Here is a 26,956-nt window from a genome sequence, read left to right as displayed (position 1 = left end):
AGAGGGCTCCAAGACAAAACAAACTGCATTTAAAAATTTTCAAACAGGCCGACTTTTTTTTTAATTTTTTTCAAGTTGGTCCGAGCGCGCTGAGATTTGACATGCGGCGAGCTTGGGGGCCCAAAATTACCATGTGAAAAAATTTTTTGGAAAAATCCAAAATGGCGGCGGACACGGGCCAAATTCAAATTTCCAAGTAGGTTAGGCGAGCCCGAAGGGCGAGCTTCAGGCTGGGAGGCCGAAGGCCGACCCCGCGGAGGGCCGTTAGGCCCGGAGCTTTATCTCGAATGTCCAAGCATCCTCCCCCCCAGTAATTTTGGGCGAGGCCGAAGGCCGAGCTGCGGGAATGACGAACAAAGCAAAATCCTATACAAAAACTGTGTTAAGCGAGCCCGAAGGGCGAGCTTCAGGCAGGGAGGCCAAAGGTCGACTCCAGTGGATAGCCGAAGGCCCGGAGCCTCCACCCCGACTCCCAAAACGCGAGGCCGAAGGCCGAGCTGCGTGAATGCAGTTCCTCCAAACGTCCTACAAAGTCAACTTTCTTGATAAGCGGAGCCGGCGGGCCGAAGGCCCGACGGCGAAGCGTCAAGGCTCGCGAAGGCCGAAGGCCGAGCTCCGCGTTGGGCCGAAGGCCCGAAGCGTCACACGTGAGGAGGAAGTTGGAGCTGAAACACGACCCAATAGGAAAAGTTACGATTTCCCAAGCACGCGAGGCCGAAGGCCGAGCTGCGGGAATGAAGTTCTCGCATGCGGATCTTTTCTTTCTATCAAAAGTACAACTTTATTTATTTCTCCCTTTGGAAAACAAACTACTACACAACAATAACAACAGCAGGAATGGACTGCTACCAACAATGTGGGTTAGGTTAGGTTAGAACTGCGAGCCTCACAGGAACAGACTGCTACCAGAAAAGTGGGTTAGGTTAGGTTAGAAATGCGACCCTCACAGAAACGGACTGCTACCAGAAAAGTGGGTTAGGATAGGTTAGAACTGCGACCCTCACAGGAACGGACTGCTACCAGAAAAGTGGGTTAGGTTAGGTTAGAACTGCGAACCCTACAGAAACGGACTGCTACCAGAAAAGTGGGTTAGGTTAATAGTTACAACAGTAAAAATGTTATATATATATATATATATATATATATATATATATGGGCAGGCCACATTGCGCGCAGAGAAGATGGCCGATGGTGTCGAAAAGTGGTCGAGTGGAGACCACGGACTAGCAAGCGCAGCGTAGGACGTCCACCCACAAGATGGACAGACGACCTTGTTAAGGCCGTCGGAAGACGCTGGATGCGGGTCGCTTCCGACCGGAATGGAGGTCCAAGGGGAAGGCCTATGTTCAGCAGTGGACGTCTTATGGCTGAGATGATGATGATGAGTCAGTTACAACTTAATTAAAAAAATATATATATAATGTACTTAATAAAATGTAGGTACCATCGGTGCGCGAGTTTGACTCGCACTTAATTGAATTATTTTCTTGAAAACATTGTTTCGTTAAAATTGTGTGATCATTAAAGTAGGTATAAAGTCTATAGGTATTGTAAACAATAATTTATTAAGTTAGGCAACAAAAGTATTGGAAATTGTGATAATGAGACCCACCAAAAACATTTTCATGTAAAATGTTGCCAAGAAGTAACCATAAGGCTTGCACTGACAAAAAGTTATCAGAAATTTACTTTGAAACTGTTTTTTTTTGTTTCTAGAGCTTATAAATAAGTACTACTGATCAGTAACAACGTTTTAATTTCACGGCAGCGTTATTGAGTTAAAGGAATCTGTAAAGTAAAATTATTGATTAAGGTTAATAACCTTTATAAATAGAACCCTTAATTGACCGTCTCCTTTAAAATTGTTACTTTCCTTTAGGTACTTTAACTCGAACACGCTGCCATGACATTAAAACGTTCTTTACTGATCAATAATAAGTACACATGTCTATATAAAAATAATAATTCTACATGAAATGATCAGAAATACGTAATGCAAAAAATACATACGTACATGTACAATAAAAACTCTAAAACGTGACCATTTCCCGGTCTAGTTAAAATACTGCCATCATAAGATCATTATACTGTGACCCGTCTGCTATGTTTACCGTGCGCGGCGCGCGCTCACGATCTCGGCGAGCGGGTCGCGGGACGCGCGGGCGGGGCTTCACGGTTCGCCGCGCACCTCACCCCCTCAGATTCGTTGATGAGTCGAATCATATCGCCTTAAGGATGACTCACGTTAGACCGGGCCGTGTCCGGGCCGGAGTTTCCGGCGCATCGTTTTCTATGGAAAGCATCACGTGATCACCTGACATGTCATAGAAAACTGAGCGCTGGCTCCGGCCCGGACACGGCCCGGTCTAAGTGAGTCATCCTTTATGCTGAGAGAATGATACACTTTACAAATACAATAAAATGACATTAAAAAAAACCTGTACCTGTCCCTTTTTAGCCTGCTTGTGAACATGTTTTTAAACTTCTTATTTCCTTGAATTTGAAAAAAAATTACAATAAAAAAAAATGAGTTAGGTAACACTAAATCTCTGCAAAGTAGTAATTCAACGTGAAAAAAGCACTGAACAGCACTTAGTGTGCATCAGAGTGCAATAACTTTGTTCCCTTGCGGTAACAGACCGAGTGCCAACTGCCAAGTGCCAAGCGCGTCAATGTCGCCGTCTTCCAGGAATCCAGGTTCGATTCCCGGCTGTCCCTTTTGTAATTTTCTTTGTTTCCATATTATTCACACTCTTAACTGATAATTTGTGTACCTTATTTCAAAGTCATAAGGTCCATAAAAGGCTAATTAAAAGTGAAGCTGTTAGTACGTCACGTTCTTTGTTTTTAAATCAGTAGACAAAGAACGACGACAGTTCTATTTTAAATAACTTCAATTAATGTATTTTTAGATTTCCCGTTACAGAACGATAGCGTTTAGCGTTGCCAAAAAACTTTTTTTTTTGGTGTGTTTATGAAATGAAAGGAATGAGGAATGAATATTTTATGAAAAGGCAATAAGGTATATCGAACTTGACTTTGCTTGTTCATTTAACAATGTTCAATTGAATAATATTACACAATCCGATAGGGGAGTTTTTGTTTATTTTGTTAAATAAGTCTCCACCCTGGAAAACCGTATGTATATACGTATGTACACAACACAAGCCTTATTTAGCTTAACTGTGGGTCTAGGTTGTTCTATGTGTACCTAATTGTCAAATTAGCGTACCGCCGGTCAGTTTCCCAATTCGTCAATTTCACATTTAATATCCAAAATACAATCAGTATACGCCTCCATACCGTTACCCTATAAGGGATCTCTTTCAATCAAATCTTTAGTCCTTGGATCTTGGATTCTAAGAGCCCATCAACGTGTATGTTGTTGGATTCGTCAATCTATGCGTCCAAAGTTAAAACGGCCGTTTTTGTTTTGAGTTCATAGATCGACGAATCCAGCAACATAAAAAGTAGTTTGATGTATTCAAAAGGTAGGTACTTAAATACAAAATATACGGCCTCCTTTTTTAAATACCTATCGTTAAATTTAAATAATCACGATTATTTGGCAGTGGCGCTAGTGTGCATGTTGAAGGGCTCTTACGCTTAAGTGTCTCTAAAAAGGTGTCTCTTAGTGCAGTAATTGTCAATTTCCATTACTTTATTTGAACTCATGTAATGAACGGAAACCAATTCTCATCTCTTATGTGCACACGAAACAAAACTCGTTCCTGTCCTTTGTTCTCTACGTGTCCTACTTTTCCATGCCTTTTTTTACATTTTAACGATATAGGTTGTTGTTGTTTGTCTGAAGTTTTTACATTTTTAGATTAACAAACCTAAAAAGGGCAAATCAACAAGCAACGATCTGTTCATTATATTATCACTTTTTAAAAAACATAAATTTTAACACATATTTTGGCAGTGTAAGTACCTATATAAGGACATGCAGAACCTGTATCTAAACCCAGGCAGTATTGTATTTTTTCAGAATCATTAGAACTATTGAGCGTCATCGACAAAGAGCCATGAACTCATTACCTTAACTTTTTTGTGTTAACTGTCCCGCTACTGGGCAAAGGCTCCCCTAGACTTCCACTCCTTCAGATCTTTTATAAAATGGTAAGATAAGATAAGATAAGATAAGATAAGATAAGATAAGATAAGATAAGATAAGATGTTTATTTGTATAGTCATGTACATGGGATGTTATTACAGTTATACAGGAAGCTTCCATGACACCCTGTCAGGGCACACAAATTTTCTTATATCTAGCTTAATACTAAAGTACATTACAGGCCATGCATGCTATTATTATGTCTAATATTTTGAATTAATGTATAATTAATAATTAGTCAGAGCGAATTTCGTATTAAGTTGAATGTCAATGATAGTTTGATTACAATTTTTGGTATAAGTAGTGCGGCTAGCTTTCATCATTTAAAAAGTTATCCACTGAGTAATAGCATTTTTGTATTAGGAAGGTTTTTAGTTTTTTGTGAAACAGTTTGTCATTTGGTTCCAATTTGATCTCATCGGGTATTTTGTTTACTACTTGGATACATACGAAATGGGGCCCGTTTCTATAGATGGCTAATTTAGAGCTTGGTGTTTTTAATTTGTTTCTATACTGGCTTCTAGTTTTGTATGTATCCAATTTAGCTTCAAATAGATCGGGGTTTTTCCTAGCAAAGATAGCGGCCTCCATTATGTATATTCCCGGAAGTGTAAGTAGCTCATATTGTTTGAAAAAAGGACGGCAACTGTTTGGGATCCGTATATTTGCCAGGATTCGTACACATTTTTTCTGCAGGACAAAGAGTTCGTGAGCGTCAGTGCTGGCTCCCACTAAGACCACACCATATCGGAGACTAGAATATATGTACGCGTAGTAGACGGATAGTGCAGACTCAAAATCTGCATTTAACTTTATCACGTTAAGCGCGTAGATAAACTTTGTTAGTTTTGTCTTCGCGCCTTGTACGTGGGCCTTCCAGTCTACTCCGGAATCAATGAAAACTCCTAGTAGTTTAAATTCTGTGACTTCCTCTATCTGGGCGCTATTTATGTGCAGGTTCATCTCTAAAGGTTTTTTCTGCTTGGGTTTAAATTGTATAATTTTCGTTTTCTTTATGTTTACTTCAAGGTTGTGGCATTCTAACCATGTTCTAACTGTGTTGAAGATAGAAATAAGTTGGGAGTTACATTCTGTGGTATTTGTAGCGCTGAATAAAAGGGAGACGTCGTCGGCAAACATTACACAGGTCACATTGGGATCTAGGATTTTCGGCAGATCGTTTATATATGTCAGAAATAGGGTACATGCTAAAATACTTCCCTGTGGCAAAGAACAAGTGGTACGGCGTTTTTGTGAGGCAACTTCAGTCACTTCTCGGGCTTCGTGATTATAGTAGTCTATGTGTACATATTGTTCACGATTTGTAAGGTAGGATTTGAACCACCTGAAGCGGTTAGGGCTGGGTGATCAAGGAAAACACCCAGTTGCTTACAAATAAATACTTTATTATTAAAAAAACTATCCAACTTTGCCGAGCGAGGGCCGTGGTAAGGTCCGTTACGATTTAAAAAAAAAAAAAAAAAAAAAATATGGCCGTCTGGTTCCGTGGCATGGACGGTACTCCCCTGTCGCGCTAGCTGGTCGCGTCGCTGGACCGCTCCGGGTTGATGGGGAACAGTGGGAAGGTGCCGTGACCCGCTGGGGCTGGAGTGGACGGAGGCCTCTGCGTCCTGGGGTACTCTGCGGCCGGCCGGGAGCAAAATGCCGCGCCGCCGCCCAGGTTCTGAGTCCGGAACTTGCAACCTTGCACCTTGGTTCAAGTCTCCCATGGGCAAGTCTTCCGGGCTTTCTCTATACCGTATCTGTTCCTTCGGGGCTAAAAACCAGTGGCGTAGCTAGGCGTGGGCGAATGGGGCCTTCGCCCACGGCCTCACAAAGGCAACCTTTTTATTACCTCGTGAAACACTTTGAACAGGGCCTCGAAGATGTGGTTTTCGCCCACGGATAGATTGCACGCCACTGCTAAAAACGTTTGGATGACGTAATAAAAAGCAATGAATACGTCTAAACGGAAAAGGAATCTCACAACGGAGGTGACGAATGAAGCCGCCATGATTGTGACGTCACTGTTAATGGTCCTGGCTTCCTGGTTCCCATGTTGTGAGAAATGTAGTAAAATAAAAAGGATAATTCATAAGGGAATGTCGTCGCTGGAGAATGGTTCTTTGATTTCCTGTGGACGTTCAAGTATTTACTTATTCACTGAACTAAGAATAACATTCGTGATTGACCATCGGCGAATAATTATGTCTTTGAAAGTTATGGACCATTGTACTGGCTAATAATTTACAAAGTATTTTAATTATTAATACTTATGAATGAGATGGTCCTAACATTCCCTTATACAGGGTGTTGCATATAACAGGAGCAATAAATTAAAGTATTGGCTGTAGGCTGTACTCCTCAAACTGACTAGCATTTTTTCAGCGACTTTTATAAATAACTTGTGTTTTGATTTTTATTACACTTTAAAGTTTATTCTAAGACGCAATGTTTTGCAAATTTTGTTATGTTTCAAGGGTGACAGGCAACGTCAAAGATACTGATTACAGCGTACATTGAAAATAATATTTAATTTATTAATTTGTATGAAAAAGAGAAAATCAAAAGATTTCATAATTTAATCATGTTGTTAATCTAAAGTTATATCGTTTGAGGAGTACAATATATGTTTTAATTATTTGCTCGTGTTACAGGAAACACCCGGTATATTACAAGTAGTGCAAGCAAAGAGTATACCTTAGATACCGTCTGTTAGTTCCATCCCAGCAAAGTTCCCACGACGCTCTTTGCAGTCCTAGTACGACAATGTGTCGTAATGCACCGGATGACGTACTTACATTAGTGCGACAATGTTGACAACATTCTTAGTCGGGAGACAATGAAGCTTTATAGTGCTAATATTATTTGTGATTTTTGTTCTGATCTCAATTTAGTTTAACCAATATTAGTTAAGTTTACGTGCTGACGCGATCGCTTGGACAGGTCTCCACGGAAGACCAGCGTCAAGATACCTGAAGCTGAGGGGAGACCTATTCAGTGACGTTTATGTTTTTACTTATAAAAGTGTCGTATTAATTTTAAGCAATACTGTAAGCGTCCTGAATAAATTTATTTTCTTCTTCTTTCTTCTAATATATCGTAATAATCATAGAGACGTAAATTTTTTCAACGGTCTTGGTAGATTCTTTTATTATTGAAATCAGTGCTTTAAGTCACCGCAGCTCAGAGGAATAAGTACAAGAAAGGTTATTTATTTATTTAAAACTTTATTGCACATAAAATTATAAGTACAAATGGTACAAATTATCTATAACTACTTATAACAAATTAAGATTCAAATAAATTATACTCTACTCGCGGTCCCGAGCACGCACATGCATCTCGCTCACGTTTATGCTCAGTGAGAACTCAATCAGACACGGAATAAAGTGGTTAAATGTTAAGTTACAAGATTAGGTATGTGCTATACCTATATATTTATACAAATATACGAGGCTAAATAAAAGTACGTAAAAAGTACGGAAATGAGATTGATGAGAATTCTAAAATGACACTAACTGAATATACACGACATATTGTTGTGTGCGTGGCCACTCTCTAGACGGCGAAATATATACCTAATTATATATATCTAAATTTACCAACATACGATGAGGAAATCAATATTACATTTCAAAGTTAGAATTCCTTCAATTTCGATTGTAAGAATCGAGAATTTATGTCCAATCCAATGCAATCTTGTTATATATCAAGTGAGAGAGAAATATACTGTCATCATAGATGCACCGTCCAATACGTCACATTGGCGGAGTGCCGTACGCTGCGACTGTGACGGCCCTGCGTCACTACCGATACCAATGTTAATTGAAAAATGTAAAGCTTTTGGGAAATGAAGTTTTTCCAAATCAGTTAATAAGATCAATATATTTGTGCCAATTGATCTTGTTATGTCAAGTGAGAGAGAAATATACGGTAGCCATAGAGCTGTCACCGTAGATGCACGGTTCGGTCCGTCACATTGACGGATCCGGTGTCAGCCCCATCAGTGCACGCTGCGACTGTGACGGCCCTGCGTCACTACCGATACCAATGTTCGTCGCAAAATGTTAAAAAAGCATTACGTTAAAATAACTGGTTTCCTAGTCAGTTATGACATTTATGATATCAACATATTTGAGCGCTTTTAAATATGTTTATATACAAAATTATTTTTTATTTTTAATATAGGAAATCGGAAATTCTATTATACATATACGTAACTTTTCCTAAAATCATTTGTCGATGTAACCATACTTTTAACAAAATTAAAAAATGATATATGTATTTGTGACTTAAAATAGAAAGAAAAAGAAAGACAGTAAAACGCATGCCTATCGCAGAGACCTCATGTACATACCAACAAAAACAACAATAGACGAGTATAAAAACACGAGGTAATAAAGTAAACGTTTATTTCCACATTTCCATTTCCATTACCGACACCACTCGTAGCCATGGTCTAATAAAACATGGTCTTCCATTCCCAGAGTGACACGCGATTACGTCACAATAACATTGCCACTTTATTTCAACATAACATGTTACATGGGTACATTATACCTATGGTTAATAAGTTAAAATATTTCTTTATAATTTTCATTTATATGTATTTTAGCTTAAATTTTACAATAACACGTCATTTTTAATTACTCGTTAGCAATATCTTCCGATTCACGAAAGAAATTTCAGACTTTCGGGTAATTCTGTTTATACTACTGGCAACACAGGATAGCGCTGTGGACATTTGACAATTCGGATCTAGATACCTTCATGCCCTGACCGTCATCCTTGTCGAACGCGTGTTAATTGTTATTTCCTTCTCGCTCAGTGTCAGCAGTCGCAGTGTTTTCCAAACTTTTCACGTCGTAAGCTTGGTAATTAATGTGTAACTGTGAATTAGTTTTCTAAACGTTTGTCTTGTATAGATAAATAAAGTTTAATTTAATACATTAGATTTGTTTTATTTTACTATGTTTCTACATGAATAACTTAAAATTAATGCCGTTAAAATAATTTTCACCGTTGGTTAAAATTCTCCCACATTTCAAAGTTTGAGAACCTGTAAACAGCATGATGACGTAGGCGCGTGTCAGTTAGGTCATACGCGAATCTCGGAATGGAGTACCAGGCGGAGTATATTATTATACCATGCTCGTAGCAAAATTCAGTTTGGTTCTTTTGAAGCTGCAATTCGTTATACGGCCCGATGTTCGCTTGTTTCGTATTCCGCACTAAAATCAATTTGCCGTGTATTGTTTGAATTTGTCAATTTGCTTTCGTTTTTCTCGATGTGTTTAATTTGTGTTTCGATTTAGTTGCAATTCTCTGTGTATTGTATGTACTTTTATCCGAGTACGGGAATAGTTCTGATTATGTTTTTATCAGTCGTGCAGTTTTTATATTTCTGCATGTATTTAAGCCCATTTTAGTTATTATTCTAGGTGTCATTTTATCATTTTAAGCAATAGCGTTTGCCTTTGTGGTTTCTGGTTTGGTTTGGTTGTGGTTTTTATAAGGTAAACGTACTGGTGCCGACGCGGTCCTAGTACATGTCATCTTGAGACTTAAGTCATTGTCAATAGAGGTGACAGCAAGGAGTCATCTATTGGGCATTAGCATGTCGAGCACTAGTACGTTTACCTTATTGGTGTTGATTTTGATTCACCTGGCTATTATAATTGCAACTAGGTACAAATGGATGTAGAAAATAAATAATGAAAACTTATTTAACCATATTTTTAATGGCCTGAGAAAGCCTCACCACTAGGCAAAGACCATTTCCCGCCGTTTAGCTTTATTGATACACAACATTCATCCCTAATTGCAGGAAGTTGTGCACATGTTTAAACAATAATGTATGCATGTTTTAGTGTCTAATGTCTAATGCAAGGATATTGTACATGTGCGCCGGAAACATCATATTTTGAATGTTGCTCGTGGGATAGTGTTTCAAGATTGAATTAAATTGTAACATTGAGTAATATGGCGAGTTGTATATAGGTTCTATAGTCTGTCAAGCTATTTCCGTCAGTAGAAAAGAGGCAATTTTAAAAGAATTGGTGCGAAGAGTTATGGTCCCATATAAAATTTGAATTTTGCTTTTTTTTCTACTGACAAAGTTTTTTGTCAGGCTATGTTTTCCTTCACACAATTAAAGTAGATAAACATAAAAATGTAAGAAAAATACAAATAGACATAAAATAACCATACAATATGAAAGTAAAGCGTGATGACCAGGAATATATGATCACGCGCCATGTTGCGGAATTTCACTGGAACGATTTTTTTCATACTATACTGAACTGTCGCCTCGCCTTTGTACTTCCATTACTGTAATTTATTTTTGTAAACCTGTGTTGTGTACAATAAAGTGATTACTACTACTACTACTACTGTCACCCTTTACATGAGAATAACTGCGCCCTCTTGACAATGATCATATATTATTGGTCAGGCTTCACTAAACAGTACAGTAATTAGATCAGTAACCCAGCCACGATTATTCGACCATTTAGTCTAGTGCACGCTCTGGCGGTCTATTTCTGCCGTCACTGCATCCAGCCGCAGACTCACGTCACGGGCGTCATGGCGAGCCAGATGCGTTGGCCGTTTAGTTAGGTTAGGTATTATAGATAAAACGTAATACTTATTGCTTGTTGCACCTACTTGGTTTTGGCACATATTTTATGACAAAAAAGTCAAAAAAGTTCATTTTTTAAGAGAAAAAACAAGTTCTGTATTTATTAGCTAGCTAGCATTTTTTTCTCTATAACTCGTAACGTAAGGTTTTAAAAAAATCTGTTGTTGGCTTGCAGTTCATTAGTGTATACTCGTACATAATTATACTGTCTATAACTATAATATGCAGAAAGTTTCTAGTATACATGTATTTTTTAGGGTTCCGTACCCAAAGGGTAAAACGGGACCCTATTACTAAGACTTCGCTGTCCGTCCGTCCGTCCGTCCGTCCGTCCGTCCGTCCGTCCGTCCGTCCGTCCGTCTGTCACCAGGCTGTATCTCACGAACCGTGATAGCTAGACAGTTGGAATTTTCACAGATGATGTATTTCTGTTGCCGCTATAACAACAAATACTAAAAACAGAATAAAATAAAGATTTAAATGGGGCTCCCATACAACAAACGTGATTTTTGACCAAAGTTAAGCAACGTCGGGAGTGGTCAGTATTTGGATGGGTGACCGTTTTTTTTTTGCTTTTTTTTGTTTTTTTTTGCATTATGGTACGGAACCCTTCGTGCGCGAGTCCGACTCGCACTTGCCCGGTTTTTTAAACTGTGTAAGTGTATATGTATACTTATGCTTTAAGCTAAAGAAGCCTGCTTTGTATAAATATTTACGACTAACGTCTGCTTATTACACCCACCCGGTTTAACCTATATTTCCAAAAATGGGTGCGTCTAGTCTACCGGATATCCCAATTACTCCTTGACGAATGGTCACCCCGCCCGAATTACCCCGCCGAAGTAAAACGGATGTGCTATTTTTACCCCAAACGTTCAATGTAACCACGATCATAAAATGATCGGCAGTATTCTAACTCGATAGAAGTAATAAACATCTGAATCTGAACTGTAAACTATTTGATGTACCCGTACACAATTAAAATAATGTAATAATTAATCAACTATGAAAATAATCTTGTTTAAATGTACCTAATTTTAATAGTCTCTCTATTGCAAGATAACTATGTTGATTGGACGGAAGACATTGTAAACAAAGGAAAATCATAGTTTATATTATTCATAGTTTAGTCTGGAGTTGCAGGCGTCCATAGGCTACTGTGACTGCGGCGGGGCGTATGCTTGTTAGCCACCGACGTGGTATAAAAAAAGTAATACTTGAGCATTAATATTTAACAACATTCAAAAACTAATAATAGACCTAATTTATATTTCTTTTTTGTTTAGTCTACTTTGTAGCGCGTTAATTTACTTCGTTATCGTTTATTATCAAGTAAATATTACAGGTATCATTCGATCTGGCTTTCGTGTTTTACTCTCGTGTCGTAGAAAATGAACATACCTAAGCTCGAATTCTATAGGTACACAGAATACACACGCAATGCTTACCGTAGTTCTATAGAAAGCGACCAACTTTTTATTTTTGTCAAAGTGACTTACACCCTAACTCAGTAGCTTTGGTCGCTTTCTGCATCTGCATTGATAAAAAAATTTAGTTGGCCGTTTTCTGCACAACTACGGAATTTAGTCTCAATACTGTTGATAATATGTATATCATGACGGAACCCCACCATTTTTCAGCTTTAATTAAATAGTTTAAGTGTGCCCTGACGTAACCTCATTCGTTATCTGTCAAAAGAATATACGTGAATATTGTATAAGTTGGTTAATCGGCTTTACTTGGAATTCCGTGGTTTACAAGATTAATTGTTATTTAAATAGACATTAATGAGTAAAAAGCTTCCGGGAATGAAAAGTATCTGTGTGTGTGTGTGTGTGTGTGTGGTAGGAATTTCGTTTTCATAATAGTTACTGATGTTTACTACACAAACACAGCAGTTAAAGTTTGAGGCGTAAGACCGGTCATTGTGGCACTCTTTGGGGGAGGCCTATGTCCAGCAGTGGACGTCCTCTGGCTTATATGATGATGATGATGATGATGATGATGATAATTAGTTAGACATAATTAAGGTCACTTCGGGTCGTTGTTTACTGTAAACAGGTACAACAATTCTTAAGTCCTGGGAACAATGCCCCAGGCTAATTTAGGATTAGATTTATAATAATTCCCTAATTGTGCAATAATGTATGAATAAATAAATAATACATAAAAAAAATTAAGTCTTGCTATTAGAGGGAGCATCAACAATTCTTAATTTTGCTCAAATCACAAAGTAGTTCATTATGTGTATTAAAGAGATAGGCACGAAGGCCTTATCAAACTATATATTTATGCGATTAACTTATCAACTATTTTTTTTTAACATTAAAATGGAAGACTCCCGTTTTCGGACGTTAGTTTAAATGATTCTGTATCGCCCTATTTTACGCATCTAATTTTTTTTTTTAATTGTAAAAACGGGAGCCTATTACTAAGATTCCGCTGTCAGTCTGTCTGTTTGTCACCAGGCTGTACCTCATGAACCGTGATGCTAGGCAGTTGAAATTTTCACAGATGATGTATTTCTGTTGGCGCTACAACAAACGTAATTTTTTTGCAGTTATTTACGTAATGGGATGGAACCCTTCGTGCGCGAGTCCAACTCGCACTTGGCTGATTTTTTTAAAGCCTGAACAGTAATGATCAGTATGATCATTGTCAAGAGGGCGCTGTTATTCTCATGTATAGCGTGGCAGTTCAGTATAGTATGGAAAAATTAGTTCAAGTGAAATTCCGCAACATGGCGCGCGATCATATATTCCTGGTCATCAGGCTTTAATTATATTCGAGCTCGCTCGCAATAAAACGAAAATATATTTACTCATAACAGTAATTTAGGTACTTTAGAAGTTAGCTCGTGAATGAAATAACCGTTTAAGTATTTTATCGGCCATTATGATGAAGTACGTTTCGCGGATGTCGCGAAGTATCAGGAGTTGGGTAATAAAGTCGACGGAATGAAATTTAATTTCGGCTGGCACATTTGAAATCTTACTTCAGTGGCCATACCATGAGTTGACACTTTACGTTTACGTTAGCGATTGCGTAAACTCGATCGCAGTCCATCTCCTACGCCTCCAACTTTCATCTTGATCTCTTTTAGGTCCCAGAATCGGAGATGAAATGTACCTTAAGGGCCACCCCACTGGGTCTCTATTGGTTCCCATAATTTTTTTGTTCCGATTTATTCAATCCATAACGTTTTCCATCATAATTTTTATTAGTCATATTGTCAATAGTCATAAATTTTAACAATATAAATTGCAGTTCCGATTTTTGCAGGTCACTATTATTGTTAGTCATAAAATTTGTTACTCATAATATTCAAAGTCCAGAAGGTATACCATTACATAATATTGAAGGCAATAAACTTGGTTACAATAATCGTTATAAGGTCTTTTATTGCAGGTTATAATGATAAGTAGGGGCTCTATTGCATTCTCTAAATTTTAAGTTCCGATTTTTTTTAGACCATAACGTTTTCCATCACAATTTTTATTAGTCATATTGTCAATAGTTATAAAATTAAACAAAACAAATTGCATGCTTGTCTACGTACCTGGGGATTTTTTTAAATTTGGCTTACTGATTTCCCCTCCATTTCTTATTTTTCATGTAGTTTATTAAGCCATTTCATCCCGCCAACGAGTCGACGGAGCCCCGCTTCGCGGGGCTCCTATTTCCGCTCTGAGGGACACAAGGTAACTAACGAACCTACCTGAGGAATCCGATGTTTTATTGTTTGGTTTACTGATTTCCCGCCATTTCTTATTTTTCATGTAGCTTATTAAGTCATTTCGTCCCGCCAATGAGTCGACGGAGCCCCGCTTCGCGGGGCTCCTATTTCCGCTCTGAGGGACACAAGGTAACTAACGAACCTACCTGAGGAAACAGCTTTCATTTTTCTTTATATGAAGGATGTCATTAAAAATGGCCCTTTGTTTGACATAATTATTGAAAGTCATAATGTTTAATATTATATCCTCTAATATCCTAAATATTAGAATATTAGAGGATATCATTTTATGACTATCGAAATTCGAAACAGTAAGTTTATGGGAAACAAAGAGATGACATTAAAACGATACGATTAACGACCATTAGTCCGATAAAAAATATGCCTTAAAATATTTCTGAATATAAATTATTGATATACCTTTGAATGTTATACTCAACAATTTTATAACTTTTGTGATTATAGCGTTTACTATTATAGATGTTTAACATTAGAACTATGAAACGTTATACTTAACAAAAATTATGACTATTGATGTATATGTCCATAAATTATATGGATATCAATTTCTGACTATCGAAATTCGAAACAATAAGTTTATGGGAAACAAAGGGATCCCCACCCCACTATAGCGTCTCCCGAGCGTCGGCGCTCAGTCAATGGCGCAACTGCACAACGACGCCATTTTCCATAGCCCTGACTAAACACCGACGCTCAAAAGTTGGTGTTGGGCCCTTATAAGTAAAAGTTGACTCACGCTAGACCGGCCCGGGGCCGAGCCGGAGCTTCTGGAGCTTCGTTTTCTATGGAATGCACCACGTGATCACCGATCAGCCGTCATAGAATGATGACATGTGGGATGCGTCGGCCCGGGCACGGCCCGGTCTAGCATAATAGTCTGCACCTGTTAATAGCCAATCATTGTTCTCAAGTCCTTAAATCATATTCATAAGCAGTTAACCTGAACTCCCTTCACCCAATAAACAACGCTATCACGGCACATAAATATAAATCACACCACAGCATCCACATCTCATTAAAGAATACTGGCAGAGTGTAGGGGAAATGTCAGTAATCTACTGTAAAAACTTTCGCGCTGCGGCTAACTCCACCGAGTGAAGCCTGTGTCGAAACGTCGGTAAATGAAGGTAATAAATTAAATTCGCGATAGACCCGTCTATAAATGTGAGCTAGTAATCTATCTCGCATCGTCTGCTCGTTTCTAACAAGGGCAGATGTCCGACTGACGGCCCGTTGATTGCCGGTGAGAACATTTTACCCACAAAGAAAACTATCTTGTAGAGTCTTTTCGGAAAGAGAAGAGTCGTCCTTATATTGAGCCCCATATATTCTACGACTCTTCTCTTACCGCACATCTCGACTATTTATTCGTTTATTGCTTTTTGTTTTTCGCCGCGATTCGGACAGCTGCCTCGTGATGATCGTCACTTGCTTTTTACACCTGCGCACACGAAGCTTTGTTAGAAGATTAACTACTCTTTTTACATTTGCTCTGGTACGGCGTTCAATCACGGATGAAAATAGATGAAAAACGAGCCGAGTATATTAGTCGTGAACCCTGCCACTCGGCCGTATCTCCCGTCGTTAGTACCAACTTTTAAGTGGCACAGAAGGTTAAAAAGTGGACTAGGTTCCGTATAATCGTTGAGAGCAATATACGGGTCATTTTTACAGTTAGCGACGGGGAATTGAATATGTTATATGAGGCGATCAGGAAAATCGACGGGCCAATCGCCGCCTGTTTTATTCAAAACGGGCAAACTGACTATCCTGCCGGCGTATTATGGATAGCTTTATCCATCTTTATCCACATTAAATAACTGTCACTTTTTAACACCGTGGGATAGAAAGTGACGGACACCGTTTTATCACGCTGTCACGTAGACAAGAACGACCATCATATATCATATCCGCACGGGACGATAACAAGTGACCACAAAATGGAGATCACGAGGCGTATTCTGATTTTAATAGCGGGTTATGAATTTGATCTGGATTTGCTATGAATATGATCTGCCAGTGTCAATAGTGACGTTTCTGGTTGACGCAATCTCACTATTCACAGATCATATCCATATCAAACCCAGATCAAATTCATACCCTGTAATTACAATCAGAATACGCATCCAGAACTAGTTATACCATGATTACATTTAAGTTTTTTATTTTTTAGATTTAGTTTTTTTTTTGTATAAATGATTTTGTTTACAATCCTCTACGGATGACGCTGATACATTGTGGCTACAAGGTGTAGCGCTACGAGCGTAGCGCTATTTTTTTACGAGTTACTGTCATTTCAGCAACATCAAATCTAAAAATATGTTATAGTAATTTGGTATAAATCTTAGTGTAAAGTGTCATTCTATGGAACTTGCTAACTATGTAAACAAACCGCCATATTAAAATTGTCTCTGAATGTCAAATTACTAGTGACTTTTGTTTACATAGTTAGCAAGTTCCATAGAATGACACTTTACACCTTGCTTGCTAAGATTTATTAATTTTATTATACAATGTAAAGTTTAAAAATATACTTTTCTCTCTGGTTCGTAACATTATAAGAAGTTATCCATCAGTGTTTCCACTTTAACAAGGAAAGATTACACTAAAACCCAGTAATTACTTACTGTATTGCGTCGACACATTACTAATAGCTGAATTGGCCCCACGCCAAGAGTCCTCGCGGTTCAAGAAAATCTGACTAACTATTATCTGGCACGGAATACTCGATTTAAAACTGTAAATATTGGTGACTGTTATTTTGGTATTTAAGTTTTAATTTGGGTGACTAAAATGACGTTGTTGATGTTAAAAATGAATCTATTCTAGGCGCGCGCTTTTGGTAGGTAGGTACACATTTATTAATATAATATTATCCTTTTACCACTTTAATTTTAGTTAGAATTTAACCTAATGGCTAAATACCTAAATACCACAATCTTAGCTAAAGAGCAAAGTACCTAAATTTTGCACTCAAAGTGAAAAAATCATTTAGTCCCAGTGTTTAATTTATTTATCTGGATTTTGGAGTGCAGTTAGGGGTCATCCATTAATTACGTCACACGTTTAGGGGGTGGGAGGGGGTCAAGAAAATGTGACATATTGTGACATGGGGGAGGGGGGAGACACAAACTTTGTGACGTCACTTTAACTTCATCAGTAACCGAGTTTTTTTTTTTAATTATTTCATTCGCTGTACATTTAAATAACAAGTTTTTAAAACGATAATCGTTTTTATTCTTATAATTTTCTTTCCTAAGCAGTTTTGGGTTATAAAATTACTAATATTTATATCGTCAAAAATATTTTGATAAAATATTAATAATACTTAGGTACTTACTTAATTCGATTTGGCGATTTCGTAGAAAAAATGTGACGTCACACTAGGGGGGAGGGGTTTGCCAAATGTGACCAAATGTGACAAGGGGGGGGGGGGAGGGGTCAAAAAACCTAGAAATTCGTGTGACGTAATTAATGGATGACCCCTTACCACTAAAAGTCGTGTATCAGGCAATGCGTCAATTGTTGGTATTATAGTAGCCGATTTTTTTTTCAGCTGTAAAAGTATAGCTGTCATAACTAAGTATATAAATTCTATTATTAATGGCAAAACTACATTGTTACTTCACCTACACACGCCTAATAATAACTAGACATCTCTCGGACTAATTTATCGGTATTTATTTCAGTAGACTTACAAATAGGTTCGCCTGTACAAAGGAACCCTAAAATAGTTTCAAAATCGACACGTGCACTTGACTCATCTCGAGTTATATTCGGAATAGCCTTTGATACTCCGTTTTCTCGAGTCTGTAGGGACGGACATCTAATGTACTTAGCTTAAGGGCTACAGTGTGTTGGAGAAGCTAATGGTTTCATTCGATTGATATGATTATCTATTAATATTGGTGGTACGATGAGAGCTTCATAAAGGTGACGTTCGGATGTCAACAGCAGCAGGCGTGGCTAACTCCGCGATTTCGTCACGTCGCTACTCCCGGAATTTACTCTTGTTTCACTTTTATGAATGCAGTTTTGCGCCATTATGCCTTTAGGTACTGGCAGGGTTTCCTAACAGCGGGAAAGCAGCTGAAAAGCACTAGTTTAAAGCCTGAAACTTTTGAATCGTTCCCCAACTTGTTCGTGTCTTATGAAAACTGGAGGTATGTATTTTGGTTTAGTATTTTATTGAAGCAAAAACTTTCTTATAAGTAACGCTTGTTTATGGTATGTATTTATTAATATTATACGGAAACAAGCAAAAAAAAGGAGTCTATATATTTTATACAACCACAATCTGCAACGCGCATTTAACACCAGTGTCCATTAGCTATGATAACCGCTTACCATCAGGTGGTCCGTAAGCTTTTTTGTCCAATTCACTATCAAATAAATAGCGATATTGAACGTGACGTGATGCAATGCGTACTCGAAACCAGGAATCGTGTTTTCGATCTGAATTTTCTAAGATGGAAACGAAATTCGAAATGCACTTTATACGAGAATTCTTAGATTGGCTTAGAAAATGTCTAGAGCATTTCCTTGATACGTCAAGGGAAGATTGACCTTCGATCATAGACTACCTACAGACCCGCTTCATAGGATTGAGTACTTCAAAAAATAACTGAACTTAAGTAGTAAATGAATAAATTTTGATGAATATCCTAAAACCGATTTTCTTGTTAAAAACCGACAACCTACCTACAATACTACTTATTTCTTTATTGCACAACCTAAATATGAATTATATAAATAAAGGAACAACCGCCAAAGAGCGATCTCTTCCAGACAACCTTTAGACAGTGGAGAAATGAATACCTATGCTAAATTATAGTATTTTACAAACAGGAAGGGTACAAGACAGATCCCAGTACAATTTTGCGAGATTTGGCGTTTTAAAGGTTATAAATTGTACGGAGATGACACCCATCGTGTTTGGAAAATATTATAATAACTATCTATTTTTATAGGAGGATTAATTTACCTATTTTCTATTTATGAGTTATGTTATGGATCTTTTCTATGTATTAAGTACACAGCATAAACCTTATTGAGCTTAGGTACAGTCAGCAGCAGAAGTTGCTAAACGGGCGAGGTGTTCAAAATTACCTTGATACGCTCTTATTCTCTTAACAATAAAGTCGCGTCAAGATCATTTTGAACACCTCGCCCGCGTAGCAACTTCTGCTGCTGACTGTACCTACTGTGGGTGGGTGTGGGTGACCTATCGATTTGTGTAAGATTGTCCCATAATATATATTTATTTATTTGTATATTTGCCATCTAGCGCGAGTGATCTGTCCGATACAGCCGGCAAATGCAGTGCTCCTGTAAAAGCTTTCTCGCATTAACGTGCATCGCCATTACCCGAAGTGGCACATTAGCTGTTATAGTTAGAGGGAGATACTAACGATTCATTAGGAGATTAGAGTGGGGAAGAAAATACATTTATTTTACGACAATACATTGATTTAAAGATGGGGCTGAAGAATGGAGCTTAGAAGTTTTACGAGTATGTATAGGGTGAAAACGCGCATTAAAACCCCTGGAGTTTTAAATCTATAGGCTACAGTAACTGGAACTGCTATCAGATGAGCTGTATGCTTGTTCACCACCGTCCTAGAGAAAAAAAAATGAAACGTTATTAAGTCCTAAATAAGATAGACTGCAATCCAGCATGGATGGGTTAAAAACTTGCAGTTGGAACGTCCTGTTTTGATCCGTTTGTACCTATAGGTAAATAAGATCTACAGTTGTGAACATAATCCGCCGAAAACCATGTCGCAGATTCTATAGATAATTAATTAAATGCACAGGTTAACGTTGTTCCTAAAATTTGGAATGTCTCATAATCAGTGATCGTACATTTTCCAGCGTTTTTGGTGCACGAAGTGTTGTTAACGGAATTGGTATAAATAATTTCAACCCTAATGATTAATTAGCGTTTATTACGTTGATATTACCCTTAATTTACCATTTCAGTTGAAATTATCTATACCAATTCCGTTAACACCACGCGTATCGATTTGGTGCAGCGGAGTGGTGTTAACGGAATTGGTATAAATCATTTCAACCCTAATGATTAATTAGCGTTAACTAAGTTAATATTAACCTTAATTTACCATTTCAGTTGAAATTATCTATACCAATTCCGTTAACACCACTCTGCTGCACCAAAAATGCTGGAAAATGTACGATCACTGCTCATAATGTACAGTCTGTGCGGAAAGAGAAGAGTCGTGGAATGTATGGGGCCCAATACATTCCACGACTCTTCTCTTTCCGAACAGACTCTACTTAGTTATCTTTATATTGAATTTGTTACTGTCGAAACAAAAATAAACGGGATATAAATAACAAAGTAATAATAAAATGTCAATGTTCCCTAATTACTGACTCAAGTCAAGCTGCCAAGTCCTGTCACCAATGGACAAACAGCTACTTACTCTTCATTCATCTGTCAATGCACATAAAACCTCGTTTACGATTTACTTATCTATTAAAAACTAAACACACTGAATAAATCACCCTCTTATTTCACCAAACATTACCAACATCTATAAATTAGTTCAGCTGTGGATTCCATGCGTTCCCAACTGAGAATTGCATACAAAATAAAAATAAATAACCGCTCGTGAGTTTATAAATAATTAAGATTGTGGAGCCGATGCCCAATGGAGCCGTCTGTGTTATTATAGCTACGGAATATAGGATAACATGGATTTCACGCACCTTAATCCACCGATTTACGCATTATAACCCCTATTCCATAGATATAAAGGTTGTTTTATTCTGGTATAAGTTGTGTACAGAATGTGAGACTGAAATAATGTCGAGATTTCACGAGTCGACGGGCCGAGCGGACCGAGACGCACGCGCACGCGGCGCGCGGAAAATGTCTAAAAATACTTACGCGTTTGTTTTTCTAACAAATAGAGTGTAGTATTTTGGAATAGGGACTAGTTATCGAACCTACTGAGGTTAATCAGTGTGTTAAATGTGACGTGATAGTGTTAAATTTAACAGCGGATTGATACCTATGTGTCGCCAATTTGATTTAAGATAATGGTAAAATAAAATTGTGTATTAAACGTGATTTTGATTCTTGATTTAAAGTTTTTTAATGTGGGGGTTGGGAATGCATTAATTTTGAATACAGTGTTATGTGCGAATTATGGTGGCCATGATTGAAGTAGCAGAACGACCGAATAACAACTTTTTCAGATCATTCCTGCCTGTGAGTTCTTTGGTAACATTATAAGTCTAACTACATGTACCTAAAACTAAACAAAAATCTTGATTTATGTTAACTGGTCAGTCACCGTGCCCATTTTATTAGTTGGCTGCCAAAGAGACGTAAACAAATGGATCTGAATCTGACTTTGAACTTTTAACCTCAGATATCTACCGATACACTAATGATATCGCATTTTAGGAAGTATGCATAAATCATAATTATTAAATTCCATTTACGCCGCGTCAGAAACAAAGAAACTATTCATAAAATTCTTAAAATTGAATAGCAGCCAACACATTGCCCTTGACTAATTTATCTTCTAGACAGCAAGGCGAGTTTTTCGTTCGTAGTTCGTAACAACTGTCGTTGGTTATGTAAATTATGTGTTATTTCCATAAGACAATTTTATCGCCATGAATTTGTTGAACATTTATTTAACCTAACTTTTTAGATACCTATTTCATTTTATTCCATTTTATTTATCGTTTGCTTTTTGTTTTTAGGCAGTCAACTCACCTCCGGTGCCGCACCGAGACATCTCGGGGGCTTCCACGGCGGCCTACCGCCCCTACAACGGCGACCATGGCGCCCCACAGAACCAAGTCATCAGAGCTCCGCAACCGCCTGACCCAGAACGCAAGAAAGACAAGAAGTGGTCCATCGGGAAGCTCTTTAGGCGAAAAAAGAAGGATGAGGAAAGCGGATCTTCATCAGAAAGCGAAGAGGGCGGCAGTTTACGCTCCACGTCTAAGAAGAAATCTAATAAAAAGAAGAAAAGGACACCTGCAGTCAACAACTTCGACCATATAGTTATAAGGGAAACCAGGCGGGCCCAGAGCTTAGCTAAACCTAGCGGTCGTGATTTCACTGACGATGGAGTGCTTTCCGACCCATCCGCTGGCTTTATAAACTACAGGCCTAAAACCAGAGAAGTTCAAGCGTCAAAGGAGTCGCTGAGCTTAAGGGATGACGTTTCTACCAGGTCCGGAAGAGTCAGTCTAGAACCTACGATGAGAAAGACGAGGAAAGGCCGTCTAAAAGCCCGAGTTGAAGCGTTGCGGAACAGCATGAGAGGGGAATCGAGCAGCGACGAAGAATCCTTGAAGTCGTCGAATTCATCTTCAATGGTCCGATTCAGGAGCGACGACTCATTGATGCGTTCTCGTGACAGTTCGCTGAGTAAGAGGTCACGAAGCGCTCGAAACGAACGCTACATCAAAAGACTCTCGAGAGACGAAGAGAACCAGCTCAACAAGGAAGCTGAACTACTGCAGCAGGGATATACTAAAGCTGAAGTGGAAATGCTTACACGAACCCCCACAAGCCAAAGCAGTGGCTACGGCACTTGCAAACGAGAACAGAATCAACAAAAACCTGAACTTGGCAACGATTTAACCCGCCGACCAATCAAATCCGAGTCGATATCTTCATTTCCATCAACTCAAAGTTACCCTTCATCTATTAATTTTAATGCCAAAATTAACAACGAACATATTAACTATTCCATACCGTTTCAAGGTAACTTTGTCAAAGAACCGCTTTACGCTAACAATAACAAGGAAAAATCTGTGCCACGCCCTGATGAAAAAGCAGATAAAGTCTTGTACGTCAAGTTTCCTCTAGGAAATGTTACAAATATTAAAAGAGAGGAACGAGCCCCACCAGTGCCACCTCCTCGAGATATGCATAGAAAAGTCGCAACCCCTATATCGATGTACTATGAAAACAATTCAGTAGTATCCGATAGGATGGGCAGCAACCAAAACATTACGCACGGCGTACCTAACAACGACTTCGAACGAGTAATGAGACGGAGTCAAGAGAGGACAATTAATCATGGGCCTAATGGACTACGTCGACCGATATCGAACTCTGAAGATCACCTTGCTATACAAAACAACGAATACTTACAACATCTGTATCAGAAAACTGAGCAGCCCAGAAGGCCAGCATCAGTTTCCGCGGAACCTAATCACTATGGAATTTACGCCTTTACACCACCATGGAGAAATAAAATCGAACAACCCAATGTAATTAAACCCGAACCAGTCCAATCCAGAAATGATTTCCTCTACTATGCTGACCACAGTCCCAGATCTCGTAGACCTATAAGCATAAAAACTAGTCAAAACGGCTACGAAAATCAATACCTTAGTGATTCACAAACATCAGTTAATGTCGCTGAGAGTGTTTATCGTAGACCGAGAAACGCTTCTGAATTTTGGAAGAAATTAGACGATGCCGAAAGGCAGAAAAAACAACAGAACATCTATGCCAACTCTAGAAGCAACAGTGAGCATGTCAGGAATACACCTAGAATGCACCATTATTCAGAGGGAAGTAATAGTATACCGAGTCGTACAGAGAATATTGACATGCAAAATAAGAATAGGGCAACAAGCGTTGATCAGTCACGAGATGTTATAGATGGTTCCAAAATGTGGAAAGCAACGACCGAGTATAAGAGGTCGGTCACCGTTGAACCGCCTAAAGCGGTCACTTCCCCGACCTCTAAAACACACGTTCGTCATAAATCGGACACCTTTGTGACTAACAGCTATCAAATACCTTCAGACGAGGATAAGAGCTCAGAACGTCGCAAATCAACGAACCTCGATGACGCTCTCAACGAACTTGAGGCAATTTACAATAGCTTAGGATTAGGAGACGAAGACCTGCTAGACAGGGCTGAAAGACGAGAGTCAATGACTCCGAAATACAATGATCACTTCAATGATTGGAATGGAAACGATGACGAGGTTCAGTTGAGAAGTCAACCATCAACGCCGCTTCGGCGGATATCAAGGAGATCAACACTGCCCGATAAATTACAAGACGATATGGCATTCCGTAGAATGAATTCTTTCTCAAAAGAAAAACCAAATTTGAAGGATGCACAAGCACAGATCAGTTACATGCTTGCTTCACCGGTGTACGTACCTTATGCTTCAGATGACGAAAGATATTCGGGGCGGGACGAACCAGATATTGTCCATGACGATGTTGTTTACAGAAATATAAAACAAACTAACAACCGTTTGAAAACCCTTGAACCCCAACCACCTTTTGGTATTCCTCTAGGACCAGTGTCTCCTGCTCCTCAAAGTGACTATCTACACGCGACACCTGAAAGTAAGGGACGCTCGCGATTTATTCCTAGGAGATCACCGGATCTTGTGTCAGATGATTTAGCATACAGAAGTTTAAGGAAAGATGCTAGACATTCATCGTTGTTTAACGGAGAGGATTATGGTCACATAAATAACAATCACAGTTACAACGAGTATCCTTACACTAAAGAATCTGCAGCTAATCTTAAAAAGAAACGAGCAGTTAGGTCTCTTTCAGCTAACATTTTTACTATGATTCAAAAAGAAATCGACGACGCTCTTAATATGAGCAAAGTGGCAACGTTGCAAAAAACTCATAGCAACAGTGATGTCATGAGGCGCTTGCGGGACACTTTCGAAAACAACGACAACGAGCCAGAGCACTATCCTCGAAATAAGGTAAAGCAAAGGCATAATACTGTTGGTCTCTTCGTCAATAACTCGCACTCGCAAAATCATCATTTCGCAAAAGACGATTCATGCATTCATAGTGACGATAAATACCTTCCCAAACCTGCATCTTGTGATAAGTCCAAAAGTTCATCCCCATCAAATCGATCACCACAAGCTTCTAAGCGGTCGTCTAAAGACGAATTTCAGCAGGTCCTCACTATGCTCGCTCAAGAAGCAATGGACACTAGTAATAAGTTAGGTGTAGCTTTAGCTGAACTAGATAAAAATAGAAATAATAACACGGAGAAAAGGCCAGATATAAATACCAGGATATCAGACAGTAGGTCACATTTCTTGAACGGCCTAACCAGTGACTCTTATGATAATTCTCAACCAGAAATAAAATTAGTCAACGTACACTCTGAGGTTGTGAGTGAACCCACTAACAGGCTTGTGAAGTCTGATACCGACCAAACTAAAGGCCAAAAAACTGAAGACAGCCTTCTTGCAATATCAGATCAGTTACACAGAGTAGAAGATCAGCTTAAGCATAGCCATGAGAAAGAGTTGAATTTTGATGACGAAAGTTTAAGACTTTCGAGTTATATCGATAAAACCGAAGAGCCAATAAAAGCCCAAGAAACCACAGTTATGACTCCAGAGAAAAAGCTGGTACCAGATGTGTTTCCATTAACAGTGCAGAATGACTCTATTAAAGTTGAATTAAAGAATCAGAACGATTTTGATTATAATAATGAGCGAAAATTATCTCCACATAAAATGAGATCGACCAATCCTTTCTTGAATTCAGATGAAAAATTACAAGAAATAAATGAAATAAATGCCTTCAAGGAATTGAAAGACGGCATTTCTGATTTGATTGCTGGAATATCGCAAGTTAATGACAAGTTATTTGTTCCTAAATTACCAAAAGATGACGATAGCAATAAACCTAAAGTAACGGGTATAACTGAGGCTAGTAAGCAATTGAGCCAAGTGACTCAAGAAGTGCCAAAACCAATACCTAATAGAGCATCTGTTAATTTATCAATTTACGAAGACGATTTAGAAGTAAAGAAAGATGCCGCCGATTCTGCTGAATACAATTCATCCGAAGAGTTGGCGACAATATTCAATTTAGATGGCAATCTAAAACTGCATAGTGTTGACCAGAAAGAACCTGAGAAAGTGAGAGATGAGCTAAGCTCACCAAAACTAGTTCAGACTATGAATCAGCAACTAGGGCGGTTGTCCGTAGATCGGATAGACGAGCCAGCAAGCCAAGACCTGCCAACTAACGTAGTACCGTGGCGAGCAAAGAGGCAAAACAATTCACAAAGCGAATCACGAGGTATGTGGCCCATTATCATGCATGGTGTTTGGTTTTCATTTTAACCATCGCTTTTTGTGTCTCACATTAGATGTAACTTTCGCAAGCACCAATCATACCAGCGGAATAACAAAACCGCTAAATAAATTAGGCATGATATTTTGATGATAAGCGTGTAGGTCACACTAAACTAAACCAACCACTACAATGAAATAACGGAAGTTCAAGTCGTAATTAAGTATGATTAGGTACCAATGCTCTATTCGGTTTTGTCTGGGTTTTTATTCCATTTAAACAAATATTTAGCCATAGAACTACATTCAAATAATAGTCCCACCTAAACTAAAACTAAAGTTTCTCAAATTAATT

At 38.4% G+C, this 26,956-nt stretch overlaps 1 protein-coding gene across 3 annotated transcripts in view; it reads left to right on the top strand.

Annotated features, from left to right (window-relative positions):
- Nucleotides 1–26,956, top strand: part of LOC134795648 (uncharacterized) — a 219,689-nt gene that overhangs the window by 187,816 nt on the left and 4,917 nt on the right. For 2 of the 3 annotated variants that reach the window (XM_063767555.1, XM_063767553.1), the window contains exons 1-2: nucleotides 21,603–21,754; nucleotides 22,258–26,608. In XM_063767555.1, the coding sequence (XP_063623625.1) occupies nucleotides 21,692–21,754; nucleotides 22,258–26,608 (4,414 nt within the window). In that variant the 5' untranslated portion in view covers nucleotides 21,603–21,691. Of the gene's footprint in view, nucleotides 1–21,602; nucleotides 21,755–22,257; nucleotides 26,609–26,956 lie in introns of those variants that run through there. The other variant, XM_063767554.1, reaches the window with a different exon arrangement.

The sequence above is a fragment of the Cydia splendana genome, chromosome 12 (assembly GCF_910591565.1).
Source record: "Cydia splendana chromosome 12, ilCydSple1.2, whole genome shotgun sequence".
Lineage (NCBI taxonomy): Eukaryota > Metazoa > Arthropoda > Insecta > Lepidoptera > Tortricidae > Cydia > Cydia splendana.
This window is presented reverse-complemented; position numbering and strand designations above follow the sequence as displayed.